Genomic DNA, 27,632 nt, shown 5'->3' on the forward strand with positions numbered 1-27,632 from the left:
TCACTTTGAATACAGTACATACATGCACTTTGAGTTAGAAAATCAGTTTTCCTTATGTACATAGAAAAAATTATAGCTTGGACTTAGCACTCACAGATAAGGAATTGTCAATCTGCCATTTATGCAAATTGGCTGTGTTCTCAGAACAGCATTGCTAAGAGCCAAGGCCTCTGCTTTCAAATCTCAGGTCTTTAATGACTCTCTGAGTCATGCTAGTCAGTTTCCTTCTTGGTGTGGTAACCAGAAATGATTATCTTTCCACCAGAAGGTTGTTGGGGAATTAAGTATTACTGATAATTGTGAAAACAGAAAGGAAGAAAGAGATATTAACACTTTGAAGCATGTATTCTGTTAATAAAAATGAAAACAGGAGGTCTTTGGTCACTTGAAATTTCAGGTGGTCTCAGCTTTTACATAAGTTGTTCATTGGAAGTGCTATACTGAACTGATCAGTCACGCTAAAGCAAATCCAGCAGACAAGGATAACAGAAATTATCAATAAAAGGAGTACATGGAAAGGTAATTAGAATATTTCAATCCTATAAGCATATTTAAAAGCAATTAAATGGCTTAGGGCCACATACAGAAAGTGTGCACATGCATATGCTATATATGTCGAATGTTATGTTTTGTCTTTTGTAGTTGTGAAGAGCGTTCAAATAGGAGCCACTTCTTCATGTACTTATAATATTTAATCCAGTGACTTGAATGTAGTAGATACTCAGTGAATGAATGATTTTTTTAAAAAGTGAATTAAGTTCAGTGACAAGAAGCGAGTTAGGTAAAACTTATTATAGTTACTTGGAATGTTAAACAGCTATTTGTTTAAAAGCTATTTGTTTCCATGTGTTAACATGGAAAACTGCTTATAATATAGTGTTAGGTAAAATAGGAATACACTGTAATGTTATTGTGAAAAACCTGTGAATAAAATAAGACAGCACAACTATAGGAAAATGTTAAAATGGGACTTGAGAAGTTTCAACTATGGGTAGTCTTATGTCGCCTCTCTACTTTCTATTTTTTCTTTAATAAACATGTATTTCTTAATCATATAATTTGGCATATCTGGAATTGGCAGCAAATGCTATAGGAGTTGATGTATTGCTTTGTGATAGCTCTTATATTTCTGACATACTAGATCATGCTGCTGCTGTCTAACTGGTAGAGCCTGCAAGCAGGAAGACTAGTTAGAAGATAACTTATGACAGTTTATGTATTAGCCAAGAATATGTTTAGCTACACATAACAGAAAACAGTTTAACCAAATTGGGGTTTATTTTTCAGACTTACTAAGTCCACGGGTAGCCACTCTAGGGCTGTTGCAGCCTGAATGACCCAGGCTTCTCCTCTCATTCTGCTCCAGGATCCTTAGCTTATAGACTTCATATTTTCCACATCATGTTCACCTTCATTCTTGTCATGAGGTTCCATCTCCATCTTCATGTTAATATTCTAGGAGGAAGAAAAAAAAGGAAGAAATGAATTGGGGTATATCTACGTTAGGAAAAAAAGTTCTTTTTTAGACATCTTCACCGTGTGTCTAGAACTGTATCCATGGCCACCCAAAAGTGTATGGGATCTAGGGAAAAGCATTTGTGGCTAGGCACATTGCTAGCCCTTCTCCTCAAAAAAAAAGTGTCAGGATCTTTCTAATAAGAAAGAGGTAACAAGCAATGTCTTTCCCTTCTTCTCATATAAGGAATACTCATCCCCTCCTTTAAAGAAAGAAAAAATCCCAAAGTCTCTGCAATGAGCTTAGAGTCCAAGATTCAGGAGTCCCAATGATGTGGAGTACTCCCCAGTAAGAGTGTGGATCCTCATGCACCGGCACCAATTTAAAAAGTTATCTGCCTCAATACTCCTATTAAGTAATGATGGATAGACAGGGTACATGATGTTGGTAAAACTCCTATTCAGAAAGGCGAAGATGGAAACACCCAGTGGTCACTGGTCCATAGAACATCTCCTATCCTGTTGGAAAGAGCAAAGATCCCACGCCCTTGCTTAATCAGTCAACTCCTGGTTCTGTTCTTTAGGAGGATCTTACTACTCCATTATACTCCAGGGATCACATCTGAGGCAGACAATGTGGAAGATACATTTTCTGGAGAAGTAAAATTCTAGCAGTCTGAGAAGTCTAGATCCAAGAGTGGTGAGTCCAGAATCTGGTGCCATTTTTCCATTTGGGCCAATTGACACTCTGAAAACAGTAATGGAGAGGTTGAGAACTAGCTAGAGTTCTCTGTTGCCTCAAGGGGAGTAACTGGGGAGTGGAGGGTGAAAAATAAGTTGGATTCCAAAGAGCTACATCCTGGGAGTAACTTAATTATTAATCCTTGATTGGGGATTAAGGTGATCTGCTCTTAGTCTAAGCATCTCCCAATATTCATGGCCTCAAGCAGTCCCCCTCCCACATAGACTCTGAGCCGGGTAGTGTGACTTGCTTTGGCCAATAACACATTATTAAGCATAACGTAAGCAAAGGCTTGCATATTGAGGCCTGTCTTCTTGGAATGCTCCCTCTTGGAACCCCGAGAGGGGTCCATGCTGTGAGGAAGCCCAAGTTAGCCACATGAAGAAGCCTTGTAGAGAAAAACCAGGGAATTCAGCCAAGGGCCAGAACAGAGGCCCAAGACATGTGGCCCTAGTTGAGCCAGGCCTCAGCCATCTGAGACACCCCAAGTGAGACTCCAGATATGGAGCAGAGATGAGCCATCTGCACTACGCCCTGACTGAATTCCTGAGCCAGAGAATCCCGGATCATAAGCAAACAAGAGTTGTTGTTTTAAGTCATAAGTTTTGGGGTCATTTGTTCACAGCAATAAATAACTGAAACACTGCTAAAAGAATAAAGAATGTATAACAAGTAACCTAATTGTTGAGAGGGAATAGAATTTAAAATACTTCAAAAGAAGGCATGAAAGGAAAGAAAAGAACACAGAACAGATGAAACAAATAGAAAGCAAACAGTAAAATGGTAGATTTAAACTCAGATACTTGCTTCTAGGAAATTCCATATGTGAGTAGGCATACATCAAGATTTTGTCTCAATACAATTTGTAAAGCCTGGAAATTCTTGACTTTTACTTAGTAGTCCCTGAATTCTGTCCATATCATTCTCACCTTAGTTTAAATGGCATCAAGGCACCTGCCCTGATGCCATTTGTAATAAGCCTGCTGGGGTAGGATACTACTCTTAATCTATTCTTTGCTGATGTGTCACTCAGTTTGGTTTAGAACAGTTTAAGAAAGGCTTGGAACCCTAATATTTATTACTACAACCTCTTATTTTTTACAGGCTTCCATGTTTGGTAAGGTAATAGCTGACTTTTTCAACCCAGAATGCCTCCAAGTTACAGAATTAAGCCACTTTAGATTTCAGGCCACATGAAGAGAGTATCTCTTTGCGAGCTGTGTTCCTTTTTCTGCCAGCTGTTGGGGATACAGTCGTGATTAATTTTCTTTGATTTTGATCAGGGCCTCTCCCCCCGCCCGACACACACACACATATGGCGATTATATGAATTTAACGTAGTGTATCTTCCTCCACCGCTGAAAAATTATTCAACAGACTCACCATCCAGGGCATTTTACAATCCAGAAAATATGGAAAATTCACAGGTGGTGTATATTTTAGAGGTGAGTACATGGTGCTCCGAAAGCTCCATGAGGACAGGCAAGGTGTCTTGGCTGATCAGGGCTGTAGTCTAAGCCTCCAGTTCACCCGGCATGCAATAGGCACTCGACAAATTTGTTGAATGAATAAACAAGTCTCTACCGTGTTTGTGGCCTTTGAGACACATATACGTGCTTCTACTGTCAAAACCCAAAGCTAGGTTTCCCTTCTGCAATGCTGAGAATGTTTCCCGTGAAACTGGAATGCGTGCAACCAGGTCGGGCAATTGCAGGCCATGGTGCGCCGCAGGGCCTGCCTGTGCGGAACGGGGCGGGCGACCCCGTCTGGCCGCAACGGCCATAGCAGCTGATCGCCTCCTCTCGGGGTCGGTGGCGTCAGGGGTAGGAGGCCTCTAGTGAGGAGGCAAATAAACAAAGGCAACCGCACAGAAACGGGTTGTTCCGTTTCACATCCTCCCTCTCCTCCCTCGGGTGCCTGAGTTTCCTCCGAACAAAGTGACCCTCCATCTGTCTGCAGGTAGGTGGAGCCCGCCGCACGGTGCGAACCTCCCCTCCTCACAGCCACGCGATCCCAGACGCTTGCGGACGTAGACCCTCCGGGACCCAGCTGGCGGCGAAAGGACACGCCCCCTCCAGGGAGCACGGGGCCGCTGCACGCACACCTCCAGCGCGCCTCCCCGCGAGTAAGCGCGCATGCGCACGCGGGGCGGGCCGCCTACCCGTCACCCACTGAGCTCCTGGTCCCCTCACCCCACCCCAGCCCCCCTGCCTCTCAGGCTCCGCCTCCGCGACGGGGCTGCCGAGAGGAGGCGACCGGAAGCCACTTTAAAGCAGAGCTCGAGGTGACAGGCGAGCGAGCCGGGTCGGGAGTGCAGTCGCGGTTTTCTGCGCTCCCGGCGGCGGAATGGCCCGAGCGCCGCTCGCCGCGTCTCCGGCCTGCGACCCCTAGACTCCCGAGCCCGTCCCCCACGCCCACCCCCACACACCCCCTCCCCCCCCCCCCCCCCCCCCCCGGCGCGAACAGTGTAAGCCGGCGGCACCGCGACTCGGCTCCTGTGGTCCGTTTTCTCAGGCTGCCCGTTCAGGTAAAGGGCTCCGGGTGGGCTCTGAGGGGCCGAAGAGGGACCCTCGCTGGGAAGGCGGGCGCGGAAGGGGTCGCCGGCCTCGCTGCCGGCTTTCACGGATCCGGGGTGAGTGCTGTTTAGACTGCCTTTTTGTACTGAATTCACTCGGATCCCGTCAATATCAGGACGGCATTGGTTTACACTTCTTAGTCACTTCGGGCCTCTGGCAGGTGTATAAATTGGAGTTAATTCGCTGAAGGGTTTAGTCTGGGGCGCCGGCGTCTCCCCATTCCCACTGGGTCGGGGAGACTCGGGGGTGCGTCTGTGCGGTTGCCCCCGCTGGGCAGACCCTGCGCGCTCTGGGGCGCAGATCGAGGGGGAGGGCACGGCCGCTGAGAGGAGCCTTCCGGAGGACCCGTGTTCCGGCTGCAGCCCAGAAGTTTGAAAGCTGATTTCAGTTTAACTTTGAAGTCGTTGCCTTCCTCCCCGCCGGCCCGAGAAGCGCCCGCCGCGTTTCCCCGGCTCTTCTCGGGTCGAGCCTCCGAGCCTCGCAGGACGGTCTTCGCGGGAAGGTCGGTTGAGGAGAGAAAGAAATTAACTGTGGAAGGCGCCACGAGTGGCTTCTGGAAGGGAGGGCAGCCAGGGCGGGAGTCTCTCGTTGGGTGGGAGGAGGCTGGCCCGGGGGTGTGAGGGCAGGCGGGGGCAGGATGCTCGGGAACACACGGGATGGGCCGCGTTGCGCGGAGTTGGTGCGGCCCGGGGGCCCGAGCTGAGCAAACTACCGCGGCCGGCAGGAGGCGTCGCTCGGACCCGAGCGTTGCGCTGCGCCCGGCCGGAGTGCTGAGTTTGGAGCAGGCAGTTTCGCCGGATGGTGCGAGGGGTCGGGAGTGCGCGAGAACCGGGGGCATCACGAGGTGAAGGGTAGAGCGGTAGGTCGCCTACAGCGGGGACTGGAGGAAGGTGTCCTTCCAATCTTTATTTCTCTGTTATGCAAACTAATTGAGGAACTAGGTTCTAGTGACTTCCCCACTCCAGCCACTCCTCCAGTTCTCTGCCCCTTTCTCGGTTTTATTTCTGAGGTTGACAGAGGGCAAAAATAGGAAAAGTTGTGGCGTGTGTGTATGCACCCGTATAAATGAACTGGGTTTCGTCTGTTTTGCCTTGATTGGGTGTGATAGGAGTGGTGTGTGTGTGTGTGTGCGCGCGCGTGGGGGAAGGCACAGGCCGGTTTGGTGTGGTGAAGAGGGAATACCACAATCTGTGCCAATTGTGCCTTGAGGCAAGAGCACCAAATGATGAATAATAACGCCTGGTTTGGCTGCTTTCCAGTTGATTTATGTCTTATGTCAAGTCTCTCCTTCTTCATGAAGCTTTCCCTAACAATGCCAGCTCACATTGAACTTTCCTTTTTCTACCTTTTTTTTGTACTTACTGTGTGCATTAACACCTTGTTATAAAAAAAAAAAAACTTTGTTATATACTGTGTTTTTACTTTTTTTGAGTTTGATCATTAAGCACTTTTTACACATGTACATTTATGAATCTCTCCAATTAGTTCTTTTTAATATTCATTTTTCTGGGTACTCAGTTTTATCATTTTGTTGCTATTGTTGACTCATAAAGCCTCACAGAACTAGGCATTTAATAGGTGCTTTTTCTTCAGTAATTCAGCAAAAAAATATTGTGGAGCACCCACTATGTGCATTGTGCCAGGCACTGTACTGGGTACCTGGGATGCATACTTGATGAAGTCACGAGTCCTTGCATCAAAGATTTCTTTCAGTCTGTTGGACAAGGGAGAAGATTAATTGCTCATCACCACCCCTTTACCACCTGGCACAATGCTCAGTAAATATTTTCAGAATTAGTTAATGAATGCTAGATTGTGGAGGAGACACCATTCATCATTTTACAAAGTTTTCTTTGCTTTCTACTTTAAGTTCCAGTTTCTTTCAAGGGGTCTGATTCTTTGAAGAAAGCACTTTTTTAGTCACTGAGTAGTTCTTTAGGGATCTGAAATTTGGTGGGGTTTTTTTTCTTGTGTTATTTTTCTATGCCTTCATTTGTCTTTTTGAAAAAATGCATATATGTAACTTTTCTGAAGAGAAGGAGGCCCCTTTCTGTATTAGGAAGTTGTGTTTGGTTTCTAAAACAGTGTGCAATGGTTGTTGGTGATGTAGCTTCTGTTACTAACAAGCCCTGATATTCTTCCTCCAGTAGTGGTGATGTTTGGGGATTGCAAAAGTAGACCCTTAACATCCTTGGGGAATATATTGGAAGTTTCTGAATCTAGAAATGCTTCAGTAGGCTTTCTCCCATATAATATTTCGATTGAGAAGCCCCGGTTTCCTGAGTATATCCTTATACCCCAAATTCACTCACAGTTAACTTTGCAGTTTTTCCTGCGTTTGACAAACTTTTTTTTTTAACAAAGAAATAGTTTTTGTCACCTCATGAGATAGGCAATACATAAACAACTGTGAAGAGAACCACAAAGCAGTAGAGATGTGGTTTCCCCACTGTCATTAGATGCACTTATTTCTACCCCTCACCCTCCACCCCATCCTAGACTTACTGTAAACATTCATACCCCAGCAGAATTACAAGTCGTATATTAAGTCCACAAATAAATGTCAAGAGCCTATTGGAAGATACTATCTCTCTCTCACCTTTGCCTGTTGTGGGCTTTTGAATAACCTTGGCTGCTTTGGAGCCTTGATTTCTCAGTAAAATTTAAAACTGACCTGTAAAGGTGAAATACAGTATAAGAGGAATGATTTCAGGGACTTAGAGACTAGAACAAAACACGTTGATGAATGAATAGGATTCGGTTGTTGTCAGCTTGTAAATGATATTCTTTCTTTTCCTGGTAGGATTTTTTAGACTGAGGAGCAATTGGAGCTAATCCACATCATGGAAATGGAAACCACCGAACCTGAGCCAGACTGTGTAGTGCAGCCTCCCTCTCCTCCTGATGACTTTTCATGCCAAATGAGACTCTCTGAGAAGATCACTCCATTGAAGACTTGTTTTAAGAAAAAGGATCAGAAGAGATTGGGAGCCGGAACCCTGAGGTCTTTGAGACCAATATTAAATACTTTGTTAGAATCTGGCTCCCTTGATGGGGTTTTTAGACCTAGAAATCAGAGTGCAGAAGAGAGCAGCTTACATGAATCTATGGTGAAAAAACCTTTGGAAATCAATCCATCGTGTCCACCAGCAGAAGACAGTATGTCTGTCCTGATTCCTGATGGAACAAATGTCGGGGGCCAGATACCAGAAGCCCATCCTACCACTGATGATCCTGAACAAGTGGTTCCAATCCAGGATCATAGCTTTCCACCAGAAACCATCAGTGGGACAGTGGCAGATTCTACAGCAGGGCACTTCCAGGCTGACCTTTTGCACCCAGTTTCAAGTGATGTTCCTGCTAGTCCTGACTGCATAGACAAAGTCACGGATTACGTTCCAGGGGTTTTCCAAGACAACAGTTTTACAATCCAGTACATTTTGGATACCAGTGATAAGTTGAATACTGAGCTCTTTCAGGACAAAAGTGAAGAGGCCTCCCTTGACCTTGTGTTTGAGCTGGTGAACCAGCTACAGTACCACACTCACCAAGAGAACGGAATTGAAATTTGCATGGACTTTTTGCAAGGCACTTGTATTTATGGCAGGGATTGTTTGAAGCACCACACGGTCTTGCCATATCATTGGCAGATCAAGAGGACAACTACTCAGAAGTGGCAGAGTGTATCCAATGATTCCCAGGAGCACTTGGAAAGATTTTACTGTAACCCAGAGAATGATAGAATGAGAATGAAGTATGGGTATGTATTTATAACTACTTTAAAGCTATTATTAAATCCTATAGAGAAGGTGAAGAGGCTTTAGTAGGGTAGTTTCTTTCAGTAGTAACCTAACAGGTTTTTTTTTTTTCTACTGTTATTCTTTTGGCTGTATGCTATCCTGATTTTTCATGGCAGTTGAATGCAGGCTATTTATCTAACCAGACAATGAAGGTTTTATGATTTGAACAATTCAAATGTCACTCTGTGCAATATGTGTGTGACTGAGAAGTTGCATATATATTGAGTGTTGTGAATCAAATACTATTTTAATCATACAGGAGAGCTTGCTTTTGAAAGAAAATCCATGGAGAATCTTATAAATTACGAATGCCTAATTTATCTAATTTTAAAGTTTTGTATATTGAGTAGTTCCTGTTTTTTAAAGGAAAATAGTATTATTTGGAGATTTTTGTGGCCCTCTTTACATTTTGAATAGTCCAAACAATTTTTCTGTGAATGATTCCGAAGTACCTCCCAAACTTCTGAATCATGCCCAAACATGTTAAATCTTTTTTAGTTTCCTTAAAGCTTTTTACCATTAATTTTATTATTCTGTTTATCTTACAGATAAAATAAATTGTTCCACAACTCAGGGTATTTTTTTAAACCTGAAAGAGTCTTACAACAGTGAGTGAAGGGAAAATTTATGTTAATGGACATATTTGTTTGTCATTTACATAAAAAAAGTTATTCTCATGTTTTTGTAGGCAAGATATGTATATAAATAATTTGGTTCTTTTATGGATGTCCAAGCATTATTTACTGATAGGGAACTGAGATTTCCACATCTCAGTTCTTCTTTAATGAACTTGAAAGTGGAGAAAATAATACTTGCACATGTAAAGTTGCTAGTGCAAAAATGGCTGTATAATAAGCATTGATCTTTATATTCCTAAGTTGTTTCTTCTGTAGTATAAAGGGACTTAAAATAGTAGGCTGACCATCCTAACCCAGAAGTTCGGGAGAAAAACTTTGTGGAGAGTCATCTTTGTTCACAAATAAGTCAGGTTACACTACCCAAGTGTCTGGAGAGTTAGAAGGCAAATGGTGGCAGTGAACCATTTTCATGTTGTCTGATTCTATTAGTTTTGATGTTAACCTTCTGTGTTCTAACAGTGCCAGAGCGTTGTTGGCATTACAGTAACCTGGTCTTTGTTTAACTTCTGTTGCTCCCATTTAGTATTAGCTAGGTGGTTTTCTTTGAATATTTCAGTTGTATAGTACACAGATCTATGTGTGTTTTTAGCAACTTAATTACCATGAGACTGGAATTTTGCGTCTTGTGTTTCAAAAGCGACATATGGAACAAGATGAGAAACAATATAAAGCCCAAGTTTAAAGGCGTTATTATGTAGAAGACCTCTTCGGATAAAAGTAAAGCTTATATCAAAAATGTAGTTCTCCTGATCATAAATGCATTCTCTTGATAATGTAAATGCATTCAAGATTCTGTCTTGCTTGGGTAGCAAAATTCTCACATCCTGTAACAAAGCTAAGTACTTCTGACTTATTCTTTTTAGCCAGCATTGGAAGAGAGAAAAATGTTTTCCATTTTGTCTTAAAAATCTTTTTAATAAGGTATTGTCTAAAATCTCTGTTGCCCATGAGCTAGAAATTCTGATTGGTATGTCAAGGGTAATTAATTTTATATACTCTCAAAGCCACTCTAATCCTTCCATCTCCAGATTGCAAAACTGTGCAGAACAGTGGCCTCCCACTTCACTCTTATAAAGCAAATTTCCAGTCTGCTAAGTACTTCAGCATCTTGGTACATTAAGTTTCTCTGTTTGAATCGCTCAGGAAGAAACTAGCAGGATTATTGTCCAACACATTACGTTCTGTTACCTTGAGCAAGGCAAGACAGATATTTTGATTCCCAGAAAATCCAAGAACTCTTGTGATAGCAGCACACTGAGTATTTTATCCTTTGGTAAAATTTCTTTGCTGAAGAATAGACACAGATAAAAGCCCATACGCATTCATTGTTGGATCAGTTATAAAGTAGTTGCAGTGACTGCTTGATTTCCAGATCAGTTTTAAGGAAGTAAATTAGTGTTTATTTGACACTTGAGAGGAGAAGTATGAGTGAATTATTATACGTGGTTCTGCCCTGATAAAAATGGCAAAAAGTATTAACAGTTAATTACTAGTAAAGTGAAGTTCTTTGTGGACTACAGGAAGAAATGTTATAAGATTGTAGATAGCTAAATGTCAAAAATTAGGCTTTTGGGAAGTTGACCTGTAGTCATTGCAACCTGGTTTTCCTTGTATTCCAAAGCGATGTTGTGTTTCCTGGCAACAAGATGCAGATAACGGCATGTTGAGCCTTGCTGAGAGATTCACAAACAAGCTGGAGCAGCCCAGGTTCACATGGTTACCACATTATTTGGCTAAAGCTATTAATCTCTGTGGTCAGGCCTGTAAAGCTGGTCTATCTGTGCAGATTGCACATAACCAGGAAGTGTGTGTTCAGCTGTGTATATGCCCAAGTCGAACCAGTCTTTAGATTCAGGAATAATGAATGGCAGTTGTTTATCCCACTTGTTTTCAGCAGTTTATATGACTTGGTAAATCATTATTATATACTATACCCATAATAGTTCATTGTGTGGAACTTGGGGAAAGTTCATAGTTCTGAGTCTCTAGCAGAGACAAAAGTTCATAGTTTCAAACTGTGTAGATAAAATTCTTTGGTTTTTGCAAATGGATTTAACATCTAATTTAATCCAAATTAGATGTGTAGTGTTCATTTTATTCTCAAGAGTGAATGGAAGGAAAGTTGAGCTAGATAAGTTCACAGGTGCCTTCCAACTCCTTAGTCAAGATGCTTAGATACTAAAAACACATGTAAAAACAGGATTTTAATAATAAAAGTGCCTACTTGGTTCATTATAATGAAATTATTTTAATTACTCTTTTCCAATTTTGCCTTCACCCCGAATTATACCATTCCACTTTGCTTTCTCATTCCTTTTGTACATCTGCAAAATCAACTGGAAAGTAGTTGTATGTATGAACTCCCCATATTTAGATGCTAAGGCTTTTGCACACGGGATGGGCTTTGGAGAATTTCCAAATTCCAGATAAGCAGTTAAGAAAACAACATCGAATGTTGTGTTTTCCATTAAGAAAACATAGTCTCTGACAGTTTAGGCACTTATCCTTAGTAGAAAATGATATTAAATGGCAGGACTAAGCAGTTTTAAAAGGGTCTCGGTAGCTGTGCGGAATACTGTTGTGGATAATTGAAATTGTGGAGGATGTGCAAATCTCCCTTTAGCAACTGAGACCACCATAGGTTTTCACATTACATTCATTTTAAAGTGTGCCAGAATAGTCTTCTAGTTATTATCGCCCATAAGGAAGAGGCACTGTGCTGACCTTATTTTGTAGGTAATTTCACCTACTGTGAAAATATGACCAGTGATTATTTCTAATTCTGAATTTCCTGCAAAGGGGGGAGGATGAAGAAGAAAGTTGCAAGCTCTGACTCCATGGTTAATTTTTCTCAGAAGACAGTGTTCTTTTCTCCTCTTTAGAATTAAAGCTTCTTGATAAAAAAGGAGTTTAAATTTTATAGCTTAAGCCTAGAGTGTTGTCATAGTCTTAGCTAATTAGTTTTGAGTGATTTTGATTGCTGGTGGCTCTTAGAAGTTTTTGTTCTTTTAAAAACTGTCCAAGGGACAATACCATTAGAAGACTTCACAGGAACTCTGAAAGAAGACAAGGAGAATTGCATATTAGTGATAATAAAGAGCATATGCTGTTCTTTTCTATATGACTTGCAGAGTGGATTATCTAAAGTAGAGCAAGCTCCTGACTGAACTCTACTGGAATAGTTAAATTAGCCAACTTAGCTCTGGCCTGCACAGCTGTGATGATGTATGAACTAACTCATTATGTGTTATTGATAATACTGGAGAGAGGAGAACAGCTGAAACTTACTATGCCTTGTGACTTTCTGGTATTTCTTGAATATACACAGCTGGATGAGTTTGAATTTATTTTAAAAATTCCTGCCTAAGAGAAAGCAAGAGCTCCATAAGCAAGAACTGTGTTTGAAGTGACTTTCAAAATAATGTGCCTTGTGCTTTAGGAGAGAGCAATCCAGTGAATTATTTTCTGTACCTCTTTATGATGCTATTTACATATGAAATAAAACTAATTGGCTTCTGTCTATACTAATCCAGGGAAGTTAATGGGTCTGTGTAGAGCTGTCATGGGAATCAATAGCAATCATTCATTTATTCCCTTTCTAAGCAGATTAGACTTTTTGAAGCAGCTGTCACCTGGCTTCAGGTTGGGGTCAGTCTGTTCCTGATATATTCATGGTAATGAAAATGAAGCTTGCAAAGATGTGTAACTTTTAAATCAGACAGTTGGAGGAGATAACTTACAAGGTTATCTCACAGTTCCTAAAAATAATTGCATGATACATTCATTATACATTTTATTGTTGAGTTGACTCTAAAGCTTTTACTTTTTATTGTAAATAAACAAAAAAATAACTCCATTCAGCATTTAAAACTTCATTCTGCATATGTGAACGTGCAAAAAATGCAACTTTTGACTGATTACTGTGCTCCTGTAAAACTACTTCCATTGTTACACTAGAATTTCTAGATTCTAGATTTGCATTCTACCATAAAACAAAGGTAAATTCATAAATTCCATCTGTGTGCATCTTTGCTCTTAGTGATCCTTAGTTTCATATTGGGTTTGGGGGGGCTATTTCTAAAGGGTGTAAAGCAGTATGTAGCCCTTACAAACCTTGACTACTTATGGAATTCTACTAAAATCCAGCCATTTGAGATGGTGACTGTTTTCCTATGACCTCTTATATCTCATCCCCTGATTTGAGACCACCAGATTCTGCATCCTTTGTCTGATGGTAATAATTTTGAACACATTTAAAATAGGACCTGAGATCCTCTTAACCTAGGTCATCAGCCTTTGATAATTACCAGTATCCTGTTTGTGAGTTGTAGTTGCCTTTTTGTGGAAGGAAAGCTTAAGTACTTTTGAGTTACAAGATGATTCTTGATTATCCTGGAACAACTTTCTGTAAGGCTGGTTCAAATTGGACACTGGTAAGTTTTGCAAGAAACTCCCTTTGTAAAAGCAGTAGAGTTTCTCTTTTAAATAAGTCTGAGAGTCTTAAGCTAAAAGGAAGTGAATATGAATGATATTTGTATCTTTGGAAGATACCAGAGTGCTGAGGATTGAGCCATTTTGTGTTTCATTCTGGGCTTGAAATCGTTAGGTAATAGCTTAAGCCCTTGAGGTAAACTGTACTTTGCAACACCATAAACAGAAACTGTACAAAAGAATAAAATATTTCTAATTAAAGTTCATTTCTAGGAGCAAACAAGTTATGTTTTTAAATATGAAGGAACTCCCTTAACAAAACCAAATATTATTTTTGTATTTATGGCAGTGCTTTCTAGGGATCAGGGATCATACTGCACAGACTGGCCTCTATTTAAAATCCCTGTAAGTGTTAAACGTAATCCAGCCCAGTCCCCAACACATTAACTGAAAGCCACAAATTTCTAATGTAGATGAATTCCTTGTTAATAGGGGGATTTTAAATTACAAGGGATAGGTTCTGAAATACATTTTGAAATCTTTGAAAATAAAGGATTTTACGTAAAAATAAATTCCACTTATTTAGCTTGGTAGTTTGATATATATTTGATTTGTGCAAAAGATAGTATTGCAGTCTTGTTCTGAATAAATATGACTAATTCTGTGATCAGGCACTCAAATTTTAGAAGTTGCTTATATTAATAAACTTCTGATTATGAAAATTCCAATTTTCCTTGCTGACCTGTCCAGTCGCTGTTGCTAAGACAAGCATAGAAGGGAGTTAACTGAGCATTCCTATTTGCCGTGACCACACCGCAAAATGTGTCTGTCTCCTCCATCTTTCTCTGCTATTGCTGTTTACTTACTGGTAACACCCACTTGACCAGTAAAGAACCTTTGCATGGTCATCACAATGAAAGGATAAGCATGTATGAGAGTGGGAATGCTAGAGCAAGTGTTTCTTTTCACATTCTACAGAAACCAGTGATTTGCGAGTATGCGTGCCACAAAATGTTGTGTAAGGAGTGTATTAGAATCCCTCGTGACTAAGTTATCTGAGAGAGAGATCGGGAAATTTGTATTCCTTATGCAAATAGATATCCTTTGTTTTGGTGCTATTGCTTCTGAGCTTAAGGAAGAATTTGTGAATAGTCTTATGTTGAAGCTTAGCACTTCTCATAAAGATTGGAAAATGTTTAGTTTAAGCCACATTTACTGGAATTTCTCTTTATTACATTAATTTTTTGTTTCCTTTTCGGATTAAGACATTCTTAAACTGTCCCTCTCATTTGACATATAGCCATAGAGTTTGTGTGACTTTCTTTGCTCTAGGTTTTTACCAGCACTGAATAGTCAGGGAAGAATGGCAGGGGTAGGGGTCCCAGGGTGAACTTTGCTTGCAGTGTAGTACATGTGCTTTCAGAATCTTGCCTGCACCCTGTGATCTTCAAAGCTCCTGCAGCTGATCTGGGCATAGGGAGGGCAAATGGCACAAAATACTTTAAGTAATTTCCTGCTGCGGTTGGTCTTTGGTTTCTGACTGTCACCTGGCTTCGCTCTTTCATTTCCAGGCATTGTGAGAATAAAAATAAGCACAGGAGAAATACCAGGTTTGCCTTCCGAGGTAATAAAAGAAAGACATCGTTGAATGGGGGGGGTAGAGTATGTGAAACAGGAGGAACTTTGCTTGCTTGCCTTCTGATGTTTGGATTGTCAGAAATGCTGCCACACATCAAAAACTTTGTGTAAAGTCTTCTATTGATACAATTAATTTGTTACTAAAAAATTAATTTAGACTGTCTTAACTAATCGATAAAATTGAAGGAAACTTGGCTTTGTAGAATCTCTCTCCCCTAGGAAAAGTTACTGACTTAAGACCCTTTTGAAAGGTTTTGTGGTCATAGTTTACAAAACCTAGACAATAAAAAAAATTCTCTTAATATGTTTTCTGTAGGAAGTTTTTATTTTTCTTTCGGAAATTTGCTTTAAAAACTCTCAGTGATAAATTCTTTATATAGTTTGTATACATTTAAGTCTCTCATGCTAAGAGCCTCTTAGTTATATCTGGGTTCTCATGATAAGCCATCAGTGAGTATATTTTTAATTTGGTCACTTATCAATTAGTTTATCTGTACTAATTGGGGAAAAAGACACGGCAAAATTTTAAATAAAAAGGATTTGTTTATAATTTTAAAAGTCAATTCAGAAATAAGCTAATAGATTGTATCTTACTAGGGGTTATTAGGGGATATATTTTATGATAATTATAATTAGTATTTCATTTATGTGTAAATGAGTTCCAAATTGTTTGAAGTTATTTGAAAACAGTTATTTTTAAGAAATTTTAGCATTTGCATATAACTGATTTTATAATTATGTAGAAAAGTTTTATAAGTAAATATATTTCAGCCCACTTTAAACGTCAAATTTCATATACACAAAATTTAATTAATCAGCTGAGAACACAGCAGACATTTTTTATTGTCTACTTTGAGACAATTAACCTCCTTTCTTGATAGAAACCTCTCAGTTTTAAAAATATTTCACTTAAAGGGGATATTTACTATTCTTCATAAAAAACAATAACTGCATAATTTAAGGTAGTATAAGGCATGATACATTTCTTTTTAATCTGTTGCATGCTTTCTATCCCAGCTGTTCTTGTAGAAGTTGTTTCACTTCCTTTTCAGGCCATGGTTGAGAAGTATGTCTCACTTAAGTTACCTTCTAGGAGTCTCAGGACATGTGACTGAACTGGGATAAAAGTTAAGGCTATATGACATTTTTGAGGTCTTCAGTGTGCAAATTTAAGCCCGTGCCTCCATAAATAGCAGTGAGATCTTTTGATCTTATAAGCATAATTTTTATTTATGAAAGATTTTAGGCTTATCCACATTGTATTCAAAAGTTCTTTTGTATTCTTTGCTTTGAACTGATAGTTTTGTAATAAAAAAAAAAAGCCCAACGTAACAGTATTCTAGTAGGTTCTCTTCCTCAGGTGGCTATTGTAATTTGCTTTAAGTGGTTGTATGGGGTAGAGAGGACTTCAATGTATGATATATTTAGGGGTTTAGGAAACAGGTGTACTCAGATGGCTGTGTCTTAGTACAAAATTTTTTGAGAATAAACTGTTACACGTATTTGTTTAGTTCCCCACATGCTTTTGGAGAATATAGAATAATAAAAGCTTAAAAACAAGTATCCTTTCACTTAGAAAGCCTACCTCACTGCCTTTTTTCTCCTATTTCTTATCCTCTTGTTTCTATTTCACTGTGTTCACTTCTAGAATCACTTTAATACCACAGATTATATGTCTGACAATTTGTAAATCAAACATGGGGTTTACAAATAAATGTGGTTCCACACAGCATCCACTCATTAACTTACTGCCTTCTCATTCACCTGTTTCGAAGATGTCCTAGGAGGGACCAAGAGAGCAGCACACACAGCCAGAAGTTTGCCCTAAGAAAGTTGATCCCCAGAAACTCATTGACTCTTAAAGTACGGAATATTTTTACCTACCCAAAAATCTTTTGAGGTAAATCCATGAACCAGGTTTAATGTTAATTGTTTTACGGAGTGATCTAAAATCTCAGTAATCCTGCCTTGAATAGGTCAGTGTCTCCTTAGAGGTGGGCAGGTTTAGTTGTGAGTCAACATTTGATTCTTAGTCTGCTCATAAGTACTGAGGGCCATATGCAAAATAATTAAAAAAAAAAAAACTCCCAATTTTGATTTGTAGGTATGTCTGTGCCTGCAACTACTTCTGGATACAAAGGGGAAATACCCAGTTGTTACCAGGGCCCAATGTCATAGTGTAGAAGTTAAATAGAGAATTTTAACCTCTGGTACATATTGAAAGATATTGCTTTGTATATAGGCAACATACAAAGATAGATAATTTTATAGATAATTTTTATTGCCTCCCCAAATAGCTCTGTGCTATTTATTCGAGTCAGTGTTAGCAAAAGTCTTAATTAGTAACAGAATAAATGACAGTTACTATGCTTCTAAAACAGAAAGAGTACATAGTCCTCTGAAGTTTAATAACTACACTGCTATCACAAAGTATGTTGGTATTATATATGCCATGGCTTTGATTCTCATCACCTTGTAACATATTTGAAGGGATCTATAAGCTGCCAGATATTCCAACATTGCTAAATGAGTTCCTGGAAACATCAAAGCCAGGTATCAAAAGACAGCTATATTTCGTGCGCCTGTGAAATTTCTTTAGCAGCAGCAAACATACCCCATCTGTCATGCCTGTCTCAAGTCTGTAGCAGAAGAGCCTAAATACTCTCCATATTGCATTTGATCTTTATCCTTCTATCATTATGACCCTTAGTTCGGGGAGACATTTTCACTTTACATCATAGTAATAAGTAATTGTGTCTGATTAATCCAGCTATGAGGGTGGGTGTTGATTAGTTTAAGGTCACAGGTTTATCCTTGTAGAAACCAGTTAACTTTTATGGGCAGGAAGCCAAGGTTCCAAAGTCTAACCCACCTGGTTAAAACTGTACAGAGTAGTGTCCAGAAAACTTTATACTTAATTGACCTTTGCTGAAGTCTGAGTTCTATATCTTATTTGCATCATCTTCCCACTTAAATGTTTTCCGTCTCCTGTGTCTCCTGTTTCATTTAATGGCACCATTATCCAGTCATCCAGATCAGAAACATGGGACACATTCTGGACCCTTTCTACTCCCTTCAGCCCCTCCATGCAGTTAGAGTCTAACTCTTAAATACTCTCAAATCATCCCCACTGTTACCTCCTGAGTTCTCTACCATCATTTGCTTTATATGCAGTTCTAGTAGCTATAGGTGGCTAAGCATAGAATAATAAATATTAATAATAAACATGCTAATAAATATTTAGCAAATAAGGGCCTGTCTCTACCCTTCCCCCACCGTCCTCTACCAAAAATAAACAAATCAGCCCTCCATACCACTACTGTTGGAGTGATGTTTATAAAAAAGCAAGTCTCTGACCCTTTTTGAAACCCACCAGTGATTCCTACTGCCCACAGAATCAAGTCCTAACTCCTTAACCTAGCATACAAAGCTCTTCATTATCTGGCCCCAGCCAGCCTATCCAGTCCAGTCTTATCTCTTATCATCCCACTCACACACACATACACCCTGACCTCCCACATGAACTGCATGTGCCGCTCACTCTGGGTCTCTTGTGCCTCGCTTGGTTGGCTTCTACACATGTCAGTCACTCTGCATGTGGTGACTCTCATTGTCTGCCTGGTGGCTGGCCAAACTTGGTTCCCATTTCATCCATTCTGGGACACCTTCCTTGACCAGCTTGCGTGACCCCTTTCCCAGCAGAGTTAGGCCCTCTACCTCTGGATTGTTCCAGACCACCTTTGTGCCACATTTCACACTGTGCCACAGGGTTTGCTTGTCTGTCTCTCTCCCCACTGACTTTGGGTATTTTGCCTTTTTCATCTTCTTATCCCAACATGTAGTCCAGTGCCTAATCAGTGTGTCTACTTAAGATTACTTTCGTTTGTTTTCAGTTGTCACATTTCTTTCTTGGTTTCAGACAATTTATAGAGAAATTGCCTAAAATGGTTACACTCTCCTGAGCTCCCAAATGCATAGTCCCAAGAACTATTTATCCAGCAAAGAGATCATGTCCTGACTAATTTCTGTTTCATTCCGCAACTATTCTTTAATAGTTTTGGTTTTCATTACGGCTCTATTATTTATATCGCACGCCTTTTTTACTTTTTAGTATCTGAAATATACATAGAAGAAATGATGGTGTGTGGGGCAGACTTTCTGACTTAGTGTGGGTGTTGGTGCTCTATGTGTTAATAATATATGTTGGAAATGTTGGTATGTCAAGGTATTTAAGTAGGAAGAAAACCACTGTTAGAAAGCATCTAAGTTATGAGAATGGGTGTTCTTTTCAGAATTTTTAATTAGTTTTGTATCTGGATTCTTGTATTGGTATATGTAGTGGTATGTTTGTTGGTGAAGCATGTGGACACAGAATTGTTAATATTTCAGCAGTTCATGTTCATTCTTCCCATCAAAACAAAAATCAGCAATCTGTTCACAATATTTTTTTTAATTCATCATGATAAGGTTATATTTTGGGTGAGTCCAGATTGACTGATGGTAGCCACATGATATATTTAACGAAATCTAAATCCTACTGCGCAGTGGCTATCTCCCATACTCACTCTTTTCTGGCCATCCCTCAGTAGGGCTACCATTAAGTCAGATAGGGTTCTCATCTGCCAGGATGATTGCATCTTGCCTTTGTGAAGCCCTATCCTCCCCACCTCCACCCCCATCTCTAGCACTGTCTCTGTTGCTCAGTTTTTACACATCCTGTATTTACTACTTTGACCTTTTACCACAATCTGCTCAATACTCTAAATTCCAACCTTTATTTAAGGCTCTGAGACCCTGGACTTACCTCCTTAGCTCATGGCCCGACATCTCTCACAGTGTCTGTTACATATCCTGTTCACATTTGCTCATCTCTTATGTACCCTTGTTTAGGTTTCCGTTTCCAGCTCTCTGTTCCTGTCCTTCCCTGTCCCTACCCTTCAAGCAAAATACTGGAAGAACTCTTTTTTTCTTGTTCTTCCACACAACCTTCACTTACTGGTAATTATTTCCTATTAAACTATTCCTAAAATTCTTTCTCTTACAGAAAGCTATCTTGGATTGATACTGGAAAGCCTCTTACTTTTCCTGACCTTTATCCATTCCTGGAGGAGCAGCCATCTCCTCTCCCATAATGCTGCATTATTCTGCTCTTTGTCCTCTCATTCTATTCTTTGTCCTCTCATTCTTTGTCCTCTCATTCCTAGAGTGTACTTGCCACCGATGAGTTTAGATAGGCAAATGTACTGCTTCTTTGGTTTTAGAGTTTGTTAGTTATTTCCCTCTTGAAGCCCTGGAAGTCAGGGACTACATCTGCTTAATTATTTGTGTATTGCCTTACAGCTCACCATCACCATTTCCACACACACGACTCATAACTGCTTTCTGGTAACATGAAACAATGGCTTGATAAGAGTGGTAAATGTTGAACATTTGGCATTCGTGTTGCATGAATTTTACACTGATGCACATTGAGGAGAATAAAAACTCTTGGCTTTGTTTTTTTTTTTTTGGCTGCATTGGGTCTTTGTTGCTGCACACAGGCTTTCTCTAGTCGCGGCAAGCGGGGGCTACTTTTCTTTGCAGTGTGCAGGCTTCTCACTGCGGTGGCTTCTCTTGTTGCGGAGCACGGGCTCTAGGCGCGCGGGCTTCAGTAGTTGTGGCACATGGGCTTCAGTAGTTGTGGCTCACGGGCTCTAGAGTGCAGGCTCAGTAATTGTGGTGCACGGGCTTAGTTGCTTCACGGCTGTCGGATCTTCCCGGACCAGGGCTCGAACCCATGTCCCCTGCATTGGCAGGCGGATTCTTTAACCACTGCACCACCAGGGAAATCCCGGCGTTGGATTTTTTAAGGATTCCCTGTTTAAGGGAGAACAGGTGGTAAAATTAATCTTATAAAAAGATAATGTTTTTCAGATTTGTTGTTTTGTCTCTTTCAAGTCTACTAAAGCATATTGAAAATCAAATAGAGCTAAAACAGTACTTTGATACATCAATCCACAGAACAGTTGATTGTAGTAAATTAGGATTTGTCATAAAAATTTCATAATGCCCAAAGGACTGAAGTACACAGAGAACGTAGCAAAAGCTGCAATTTTAGGTATCTTTCTCATGCAGATCATTATCTATGAAGTCTCAATAATACAGGAGTAAACAGAAATTGCTAGAGAGATGTCCAGAATAAAATCTGATACTTTAATAGCAAAAAGCATTGGCTGTTTATATTATAATGTATGTTATTAACATAATGACTGCTCTTCTAAGAACTCCATAAAGAAAATACTGAGGATTTATTAACTCATAATTGGGAACAGTTACTGGGAAATAAACTTAAAATAGGAAAATCTGTTTAGAAACTGGAAATGATCTTAACAGGGAGAAGGAGGTTAATATCTCTCCACTCAGTGATAACATCAGATTCTCCTAAAGTTAAGGAAAAATTGTTTAAAGCAACTTGTTGTGAAATTTAATTTAGATATAGGGGTTCCAGTTTTCAGTGTTTTTCTTTTTTGAAGAATTTCCCAGAAATGTTTTTTAAAATTTTGGATTAAGTATTCCTTTTGACCATAAATAATTTTAAACAAAGTAGTGTTCAAATGTGATGTAAACTACATTTTATTGTCTTCTTCCCATTTCACACTTAAAATTATATGTTCCATTTAAGACTACATCCTACTAGTTAGGTTGAAATTAGGTATCCTAATCCTAACTTGAAATTAAGCAAGAAATTAGGGTTTTGGGAAGCTTTTTAGGAATTTTTTAAGGAACATACTGCTTTTTACAAGTTATGTGCTCCATGGCACCATCAGTTGGTATATGACTTTTTTTTTCTTTTTTCAAATAGAACCTGATTCACAAATTGTGAACATTGGGGTGGAGGGTGGGAAATATTTTCTTTCCTCATATTTGCCAGGGTGTTTAGTGAGAGATGTTAATAGGTCTTCATGGGTAAAAGGGACAGAGCACTGTCATAGGTTTCGAAGAGTACCTTCTAGCCCTCATCATGGTACTTCAATATCTACCTTAGCATATTAAAGGGACTGAGGAGTGGCTGCAGTAAGTAAATCGTTTAACTTTGTGTAACCAAGTTTTTCAAACTTTTGACCACAGAATGCTTTTTGCCTAGAATACTTATTAACAGTCCTTGAAACAAATGTTCGAAGAGCAGTCTGGAGCATCATACTAACCAACAAAACCCATAGATCAAAATTAATACCTTTTTCAAAATCTTGATTTACTGAAAGGAAATATGTTAATTACTGGGAATATCTGTCCAAACACCTGGATTTCACCTGAGCCAGTTCTGAGTGCCACTGGATCTGGAGTATTTGGATGTGTGTTATAGACAGTCATTTAGAAATCTGTGGTTGAAGAATGTATTTGGAAGCTTAGTCACTCTGCTTATATCTGTGATGTTATTATTTTATGTCTTCTTAGGGGAATTTTGAAATATACATGAAGAGAGAGAAAAATAAAATGAACATTTTGCCATTAACGGTTTAGATGTTTCAAACACTAGATGAAGTTCCATTAAAAAAGGAACACGTTTTTTAGACCACCCTTTATAATTTTTTAAGTGATTCTGATTTATATAGCAGGACCTACACACACACACACACACACACACACACACACACACACACACACACACACACACACACACACACACGTAAAGTGCTTATTAAGCAGCAGCAGACCAGATAACAGGACCTACACACACACACACACACACACACACACACACACACACACACACACACACACACACACACACACACACACACACACACACACACACACACACACACACACACACGTAAAGTGCTTATTAAGCAGCAGCAGACCAGATAACAGAATGACGAAACTATTCTCATAGCTGAACTTTACAGTAATCCAAACTATTTTTTCTCATGTTTCGTCAACTTTTTTTTTCTACCCACAGGATAAAGGACAATATTAATGTTGGGTAGGTAGATTAGCAGTACTTGCCTCATCTGGGGTCATTTTATTTTTCCTGTCTTTCATCAGACAATATTGTGTATTCCTATGTTGACTTATGAAAACTGATGCCTCTTGAAAAAGAGAAGTTCGTTTCTCTGTCTGCTTTCTGTGGCAGCTTCATCTTAGAGCTGACTCCCTGATTGGTTGAGACCAGGTTTGGCTCATCCCACTGTGGTAGGGAGGGTGGGACTGTGTTGATTGGTTTAGGCCAGTGATGTTAAGGGATAGAATCAATCCCTACTCCATGGCTTGCACGTTTTGGTCTTAAGGCATATACGAAATGGGGAAAAAACCAGGAATGATGTCCTTTTACTCCAAACAAGACAAGCTTTGAAAATTCTACAGTATGCTATACTAGATATTTGTAATATCACATGAGATGTTTAGATATTTCCATTATTTATTAACAGTTCATTTTTTTTCTTGGGTCTTTTTAGAGGACAAGAATTTTGGGCAGACTTGAACGCCATGAATGTGTATGAAACAACTGAATTTGACCAACTACGAAGGCTGTCCACACCACCCTCTAGCAATGTCAACTCTATTTACCACACAGTCTGGAAATTCTTCTGTAGGGACCACTTTGGATGGAGAGAGTATCCTGAGGTATTTACAGGTTCTTTTTTCCAAAAGTGCGTTTAAATTTTTGTCTTTCACTGTTCCTTCTCAACGATGACTCGACAGAACCAAGATCAAAGAACGTATGGATGTAAAATTGAGTCTTGTTGATATGAGTAATGCTATTCTCTCTTGATTTTTCTGAAAATATATTTCTTTCCATTAATCTGTAACCCATAAATAGAATACCACTATTATCAGAAAATGCTTTTCCCAGTATCTTTCTTTCTTTCTTTTTTTTTAGATGTGGGGGTAGGAGTTTATTAATTAATTAATTTATTTTTGCTGTGTTGGGTCTTCGTTTCTGTGCGAGGGCTTTCTCTAGTTGAGGCAAGCGGGGGCTACTCTTCATCGCGGTGCGCGGGCCTCTCACTGCTGTGGCCTCTCTTGTTGCGGAGCACAGGCTCTGGACGCGCAGGCTCAGCGGCCATGGCTCACGGGCCTAGTTGCTCCGCGGCATGTGGGATCCTCCCATACCAGGGCTCGAACCCGTGTCCCCTGCATTAGCAGGCAGATTCTCAACCACTGCGCCACCAGGGAAGCCCTTCCCAGTATCTTATACTATAGGAGCCAAGTATTAAATGTGGTAAGTACTCAGACTCAGTGCCACCTTTGGAGTAATTTTAATGAGATGAGCACTGGTGTAACTTTTGGCTATATCTGGCTCCTGGTGGTTGGATCATGTGTTACACTATTAGCAGTTTAGAAGTCTAGGGGGAAACAATCACCCTTAAGCCCCTGGAAGAAGTACTTGAAAATGTTTACTGAACTGTGGTCAGGCAAATCAGTCATTTAAAATTCTATCACATGTGCACATGCATCCTTAGTCTGAGATGGTAAGAATAGTTCATCCATCACAAAGCGAGGTTTTAAAATGATGGTGGTTTATTTTGCCTGTGAGAATTCTGAGTCACATTTAAATGCCCTGAAATGGACTTAAAGATTAATTTCACATTCCAAAGATCTGACTTCTTCAATTTGATTAAGTTCATTTCCAGTATTACAAAAAGGGAGAATTGACTTATCTACCTTAGGTTTTCTTTTAAGGCAATAGCAAAAGAAAATGACCTAGTATGTTAATTAGTGTAAAACACAATATTGAGTTAAAATTTCTGTCTCTTAAGTAGTCACTAGGATCTAATACCTTTCAAAGAGAATAAGAGGCTGTTTAAAATGTATCCTCAGAATAGTTGGACTGTCCCTGTGTTTTTCCTCAGAGAGGTTTCTTGGGTTTGGAACTTAATTGGTTTATTTGAACTGTATATACTACTATCTTTAATCCTGTTCTGAAAATCCCTTAAGAAATATTAAAAAAAAAATCTCCAGGACATTCTTATAGCCTCAAAATAGAATAGACTAATCCTTCACATGTTTCATAAGGTGGAAATCCATGTTCTGAACAGGAAGCATTTTTCTATTCTGCATCTTTAAAGAAAATAAAATTCCTACGTGTAACAGGAGGTAATTTGACTCACTGTACTTTATTGAAACACTTCTGATGTTAATAGCAAAGTTAACTATTTTTACCTTTAGTTACATTAACATTTTTCATATTTTATAGTGACTATTTACCATTTATTGCTCTTTTAACTTGCTTTTTTTTTTCTTTACCTTCTGTTTTCTGCTCCATAGTCTGTTATTCGACTGATTGAAGAAGCCAACTCTCGGGGTTTGAAAGAGGTCCGATTTATGATGTGGAACAACCACTACATTCTTCACAACTCATTCTTCAGGAGAGAAATAAAAAGGAGACCCCTCTTCCGTTCCTGTTTTATACTGCTTCCATATTTACAGTAAGTGTCCAGCAGAAAGTCTCATCTTTGCTTCCATTTTATGTAAATGTACACTTAATGCCAAAGAGAAAAAGACTGTAAAAGACTAACTTATTACCTCTAGAATATAAAATTCTGAGTTATCTTTAGATTTAATTCTTCAAAAAATGTAGTTCAGATAAGCTGCAGTTAAAACCCAACACTAAAAGAGTGAGTATCCTATTGAATTTTTTGAACTGAAAAGCAGAGTTAACATTTTTCCACAGCTAAAAGTACTTATACAGTATCTGGAATAAGGCAGAGTTTGCATTTGCCTCCTTCATGGAAGATTGAGATACCGTTCCATGTTATGGGACTGTTTCCCAGCCCAGGTAAACTGCCTTGGCAAGTAGAGAGAGAGTCCCTCAAGGTGGTGTTCTCCATTCTTCTTCCTTGAGTGAATTTGCATGGGAAGAATTCACCTTTTCAAATAATTTGCATTCTCATTTGCTCAGTAAGCCCCATCTTCCTATAATATGCACTAAAATTACCTGTCATACTTTTAGGTCAAGACAGAACTCATCCTTCTGAATTATAGGTGAGCTCTCCTTCCATTTTCCCAAGTGCCATTTTTCTTTTCCCTCTCCAGAGAGCCCAGTGGCACATCTCCATAGGTCCCAAAAGCTGGGGCACATTACCATTAGCAAGGCCATATCTGAAAGGTAGTATCTCTAGGGAAATCATTATCTACTCTAGTCAGATACACCATATTTAGAGCTTGACTTTTAAAATGCTACTAGGTTTACTTGGTTTTATGAACTGGGGAGGTCTAGGGTGATATTGGTTGGTCTCTTCTGCTGATCTTTGAGGTAAAAATCTTCTTTTGTATTCTTACTAGTAGTTTTTTATTCCAAGGCCAAAGTGTGTTTTTCCCAGATCATTATGGCAGAGTGTTAATGATTCTAATTCTGAGATTGCAACGGGAACATTAAAAACAAAATATAAACAAAAATCCCTGAAATGCTAGGTACCCAAATACAATTTGTTAATAAGGCAGATTTTAGAAATATATATATCAACTTGAGGTAAATATGTGCTTTCTTCTTAGTTCAAGCGTAAGGTTTTTTTTTATTATTATTAGAAACTAATAAAAATGCCATTTCACTAGCACAGCTGGAGATAGTGTCAGCGTCCAGTAGTTAGGAACATATTGTCCTCCTAGTGAGATAGTAGAACTCATTAGTGAGACCGGCAGCTTGGCATGCTGAGCCAATCAAGCGAGATGCAGCTTCTGTGAGAGAGGAAGAATGCTCATTCAAGTGCTGCATTGTTGGGGGAGTTTTACAGAATAGTGAAAGGTGATTTGTTTCCATCTTAAGTAATTATGGAATACCCTCTTCCCCCCACCTTTTTTTAAACTTAGGCTTGTTTTGTAAAAGTATGAACTGTAAAAATAATATGAGCAGTAGTAGAATTAATGCCACAGATATAGCCTTCCTATTTATAACATAGGCTTACAAGAGAACAAAGAAAGTCACTCTTTTCTTTTTAAAACTTCCTAGTTTAGTCTTCTTATCTGGAACAGTGATCATCAGGTATAAAGTAGGAGCTTAGCAAGTCAAAGAGATAGTGCAGACATTTCAAGAGGAAAAGAGCAGAGAAGCAGCAAGTTCACCAGGGTGGAATGGGTAAATGCAGCCTTCAGTTCCTGTTTGTCCTAGAGTCTGGGGCTGGCCTAGAGGGCAGAAAGAGGAGGGAGACTAATTCCAAAAAGCAGATTTCAGAAGTAGATTTCTAGAGAGACTGTGATCTTAGCCAGGAAGAAAGTTTTGTTTTTAAGTGTTAGCAAACACAAAGGGTCAAAGAAAAACATAGGTGTCAAAAAGGCCACAATTATCAGGGAACCAGAGATGCCTAAGAATTGGGAATGCTGGAGTAGGGAGGTGGAGGGTGAGGCAGGGGCTTAGTTCATGAATTACGGCAAA

General features: G+C 39.5%; 1 protein-coding gene and 1 long non-coding RNA gene across 6 annotated transcripts in view; both read left to right on the plus strand.

The window, feature by feature from the left end:
* The window catches only part of LOC117197487 (uncharacterized), a 65,024-nt gene extending 62,504 nt beyond the window's left edge, over positions 1-2,520 (plus strand). Inside the window, exon 3 of the long non-coding RNA XR_007477407.1 lies at positions 2,069-2,520. This is a non-coding gene — a long non-coding RNA (uncharacterized LOC117197487). The remainder of the gene's footprint in view (positions 1-2,068) is intronic.
* A 1,620-nt stretch (positions 2,521-4,140) lies between these two features.
* TIPARP (TCDD inducible poly(ADP-ribose) polymerase) overlaps positions 4,141-27,632 on the plus strand; it is a 29,492-nt gene continuing 6,000 nt past the window's right edge. Inside the window, exons 1-4 of one of the 5 annotated variants that reach the window (XM_049709874.1) lie at positions 4,141-4,156; positions 7,577-8,533; positions 23,716-23,884; positions 25,529-25,689. In XM_049709874.1, coding sequence (XP_049565831.1) covers positions 7,617-8,533; positions 23,716-23,884; positions 25,529-25,689 — 1,247 coding nt within the window. In that variant the 5' untranslated portion in view covers positions 4,141-4,156; positions 7,577-7,616. Of the gene's footprint in view, positions 4,157-4,458; positions 4,830-5,137; positions 5,276-5,611; positions 5,633-7,576; positions 8,534-23,715; positions 23,885-25,528; positions 25,690-27,632 lie in introns of those variants that run through there. The other 4 variants (XM_033409532.2, XM_049709871.1, XM_049709872.1 and 1 more) reach the window with 4 other exon arrangements.

The sequence above is a fragment of the Orcinus orca genome, chromosome 5 (genome assembly GCF_937001465.1).
Source record: "Orcinus orca chromosome 5, mOrcOrc1.1, whole genome shotgun sequence".
NCBI lineage: Eukaryota > Metazoa > Chordata > Mammalia > Artiodactyla > Delphinidae > Orcinus > Orcinus orca.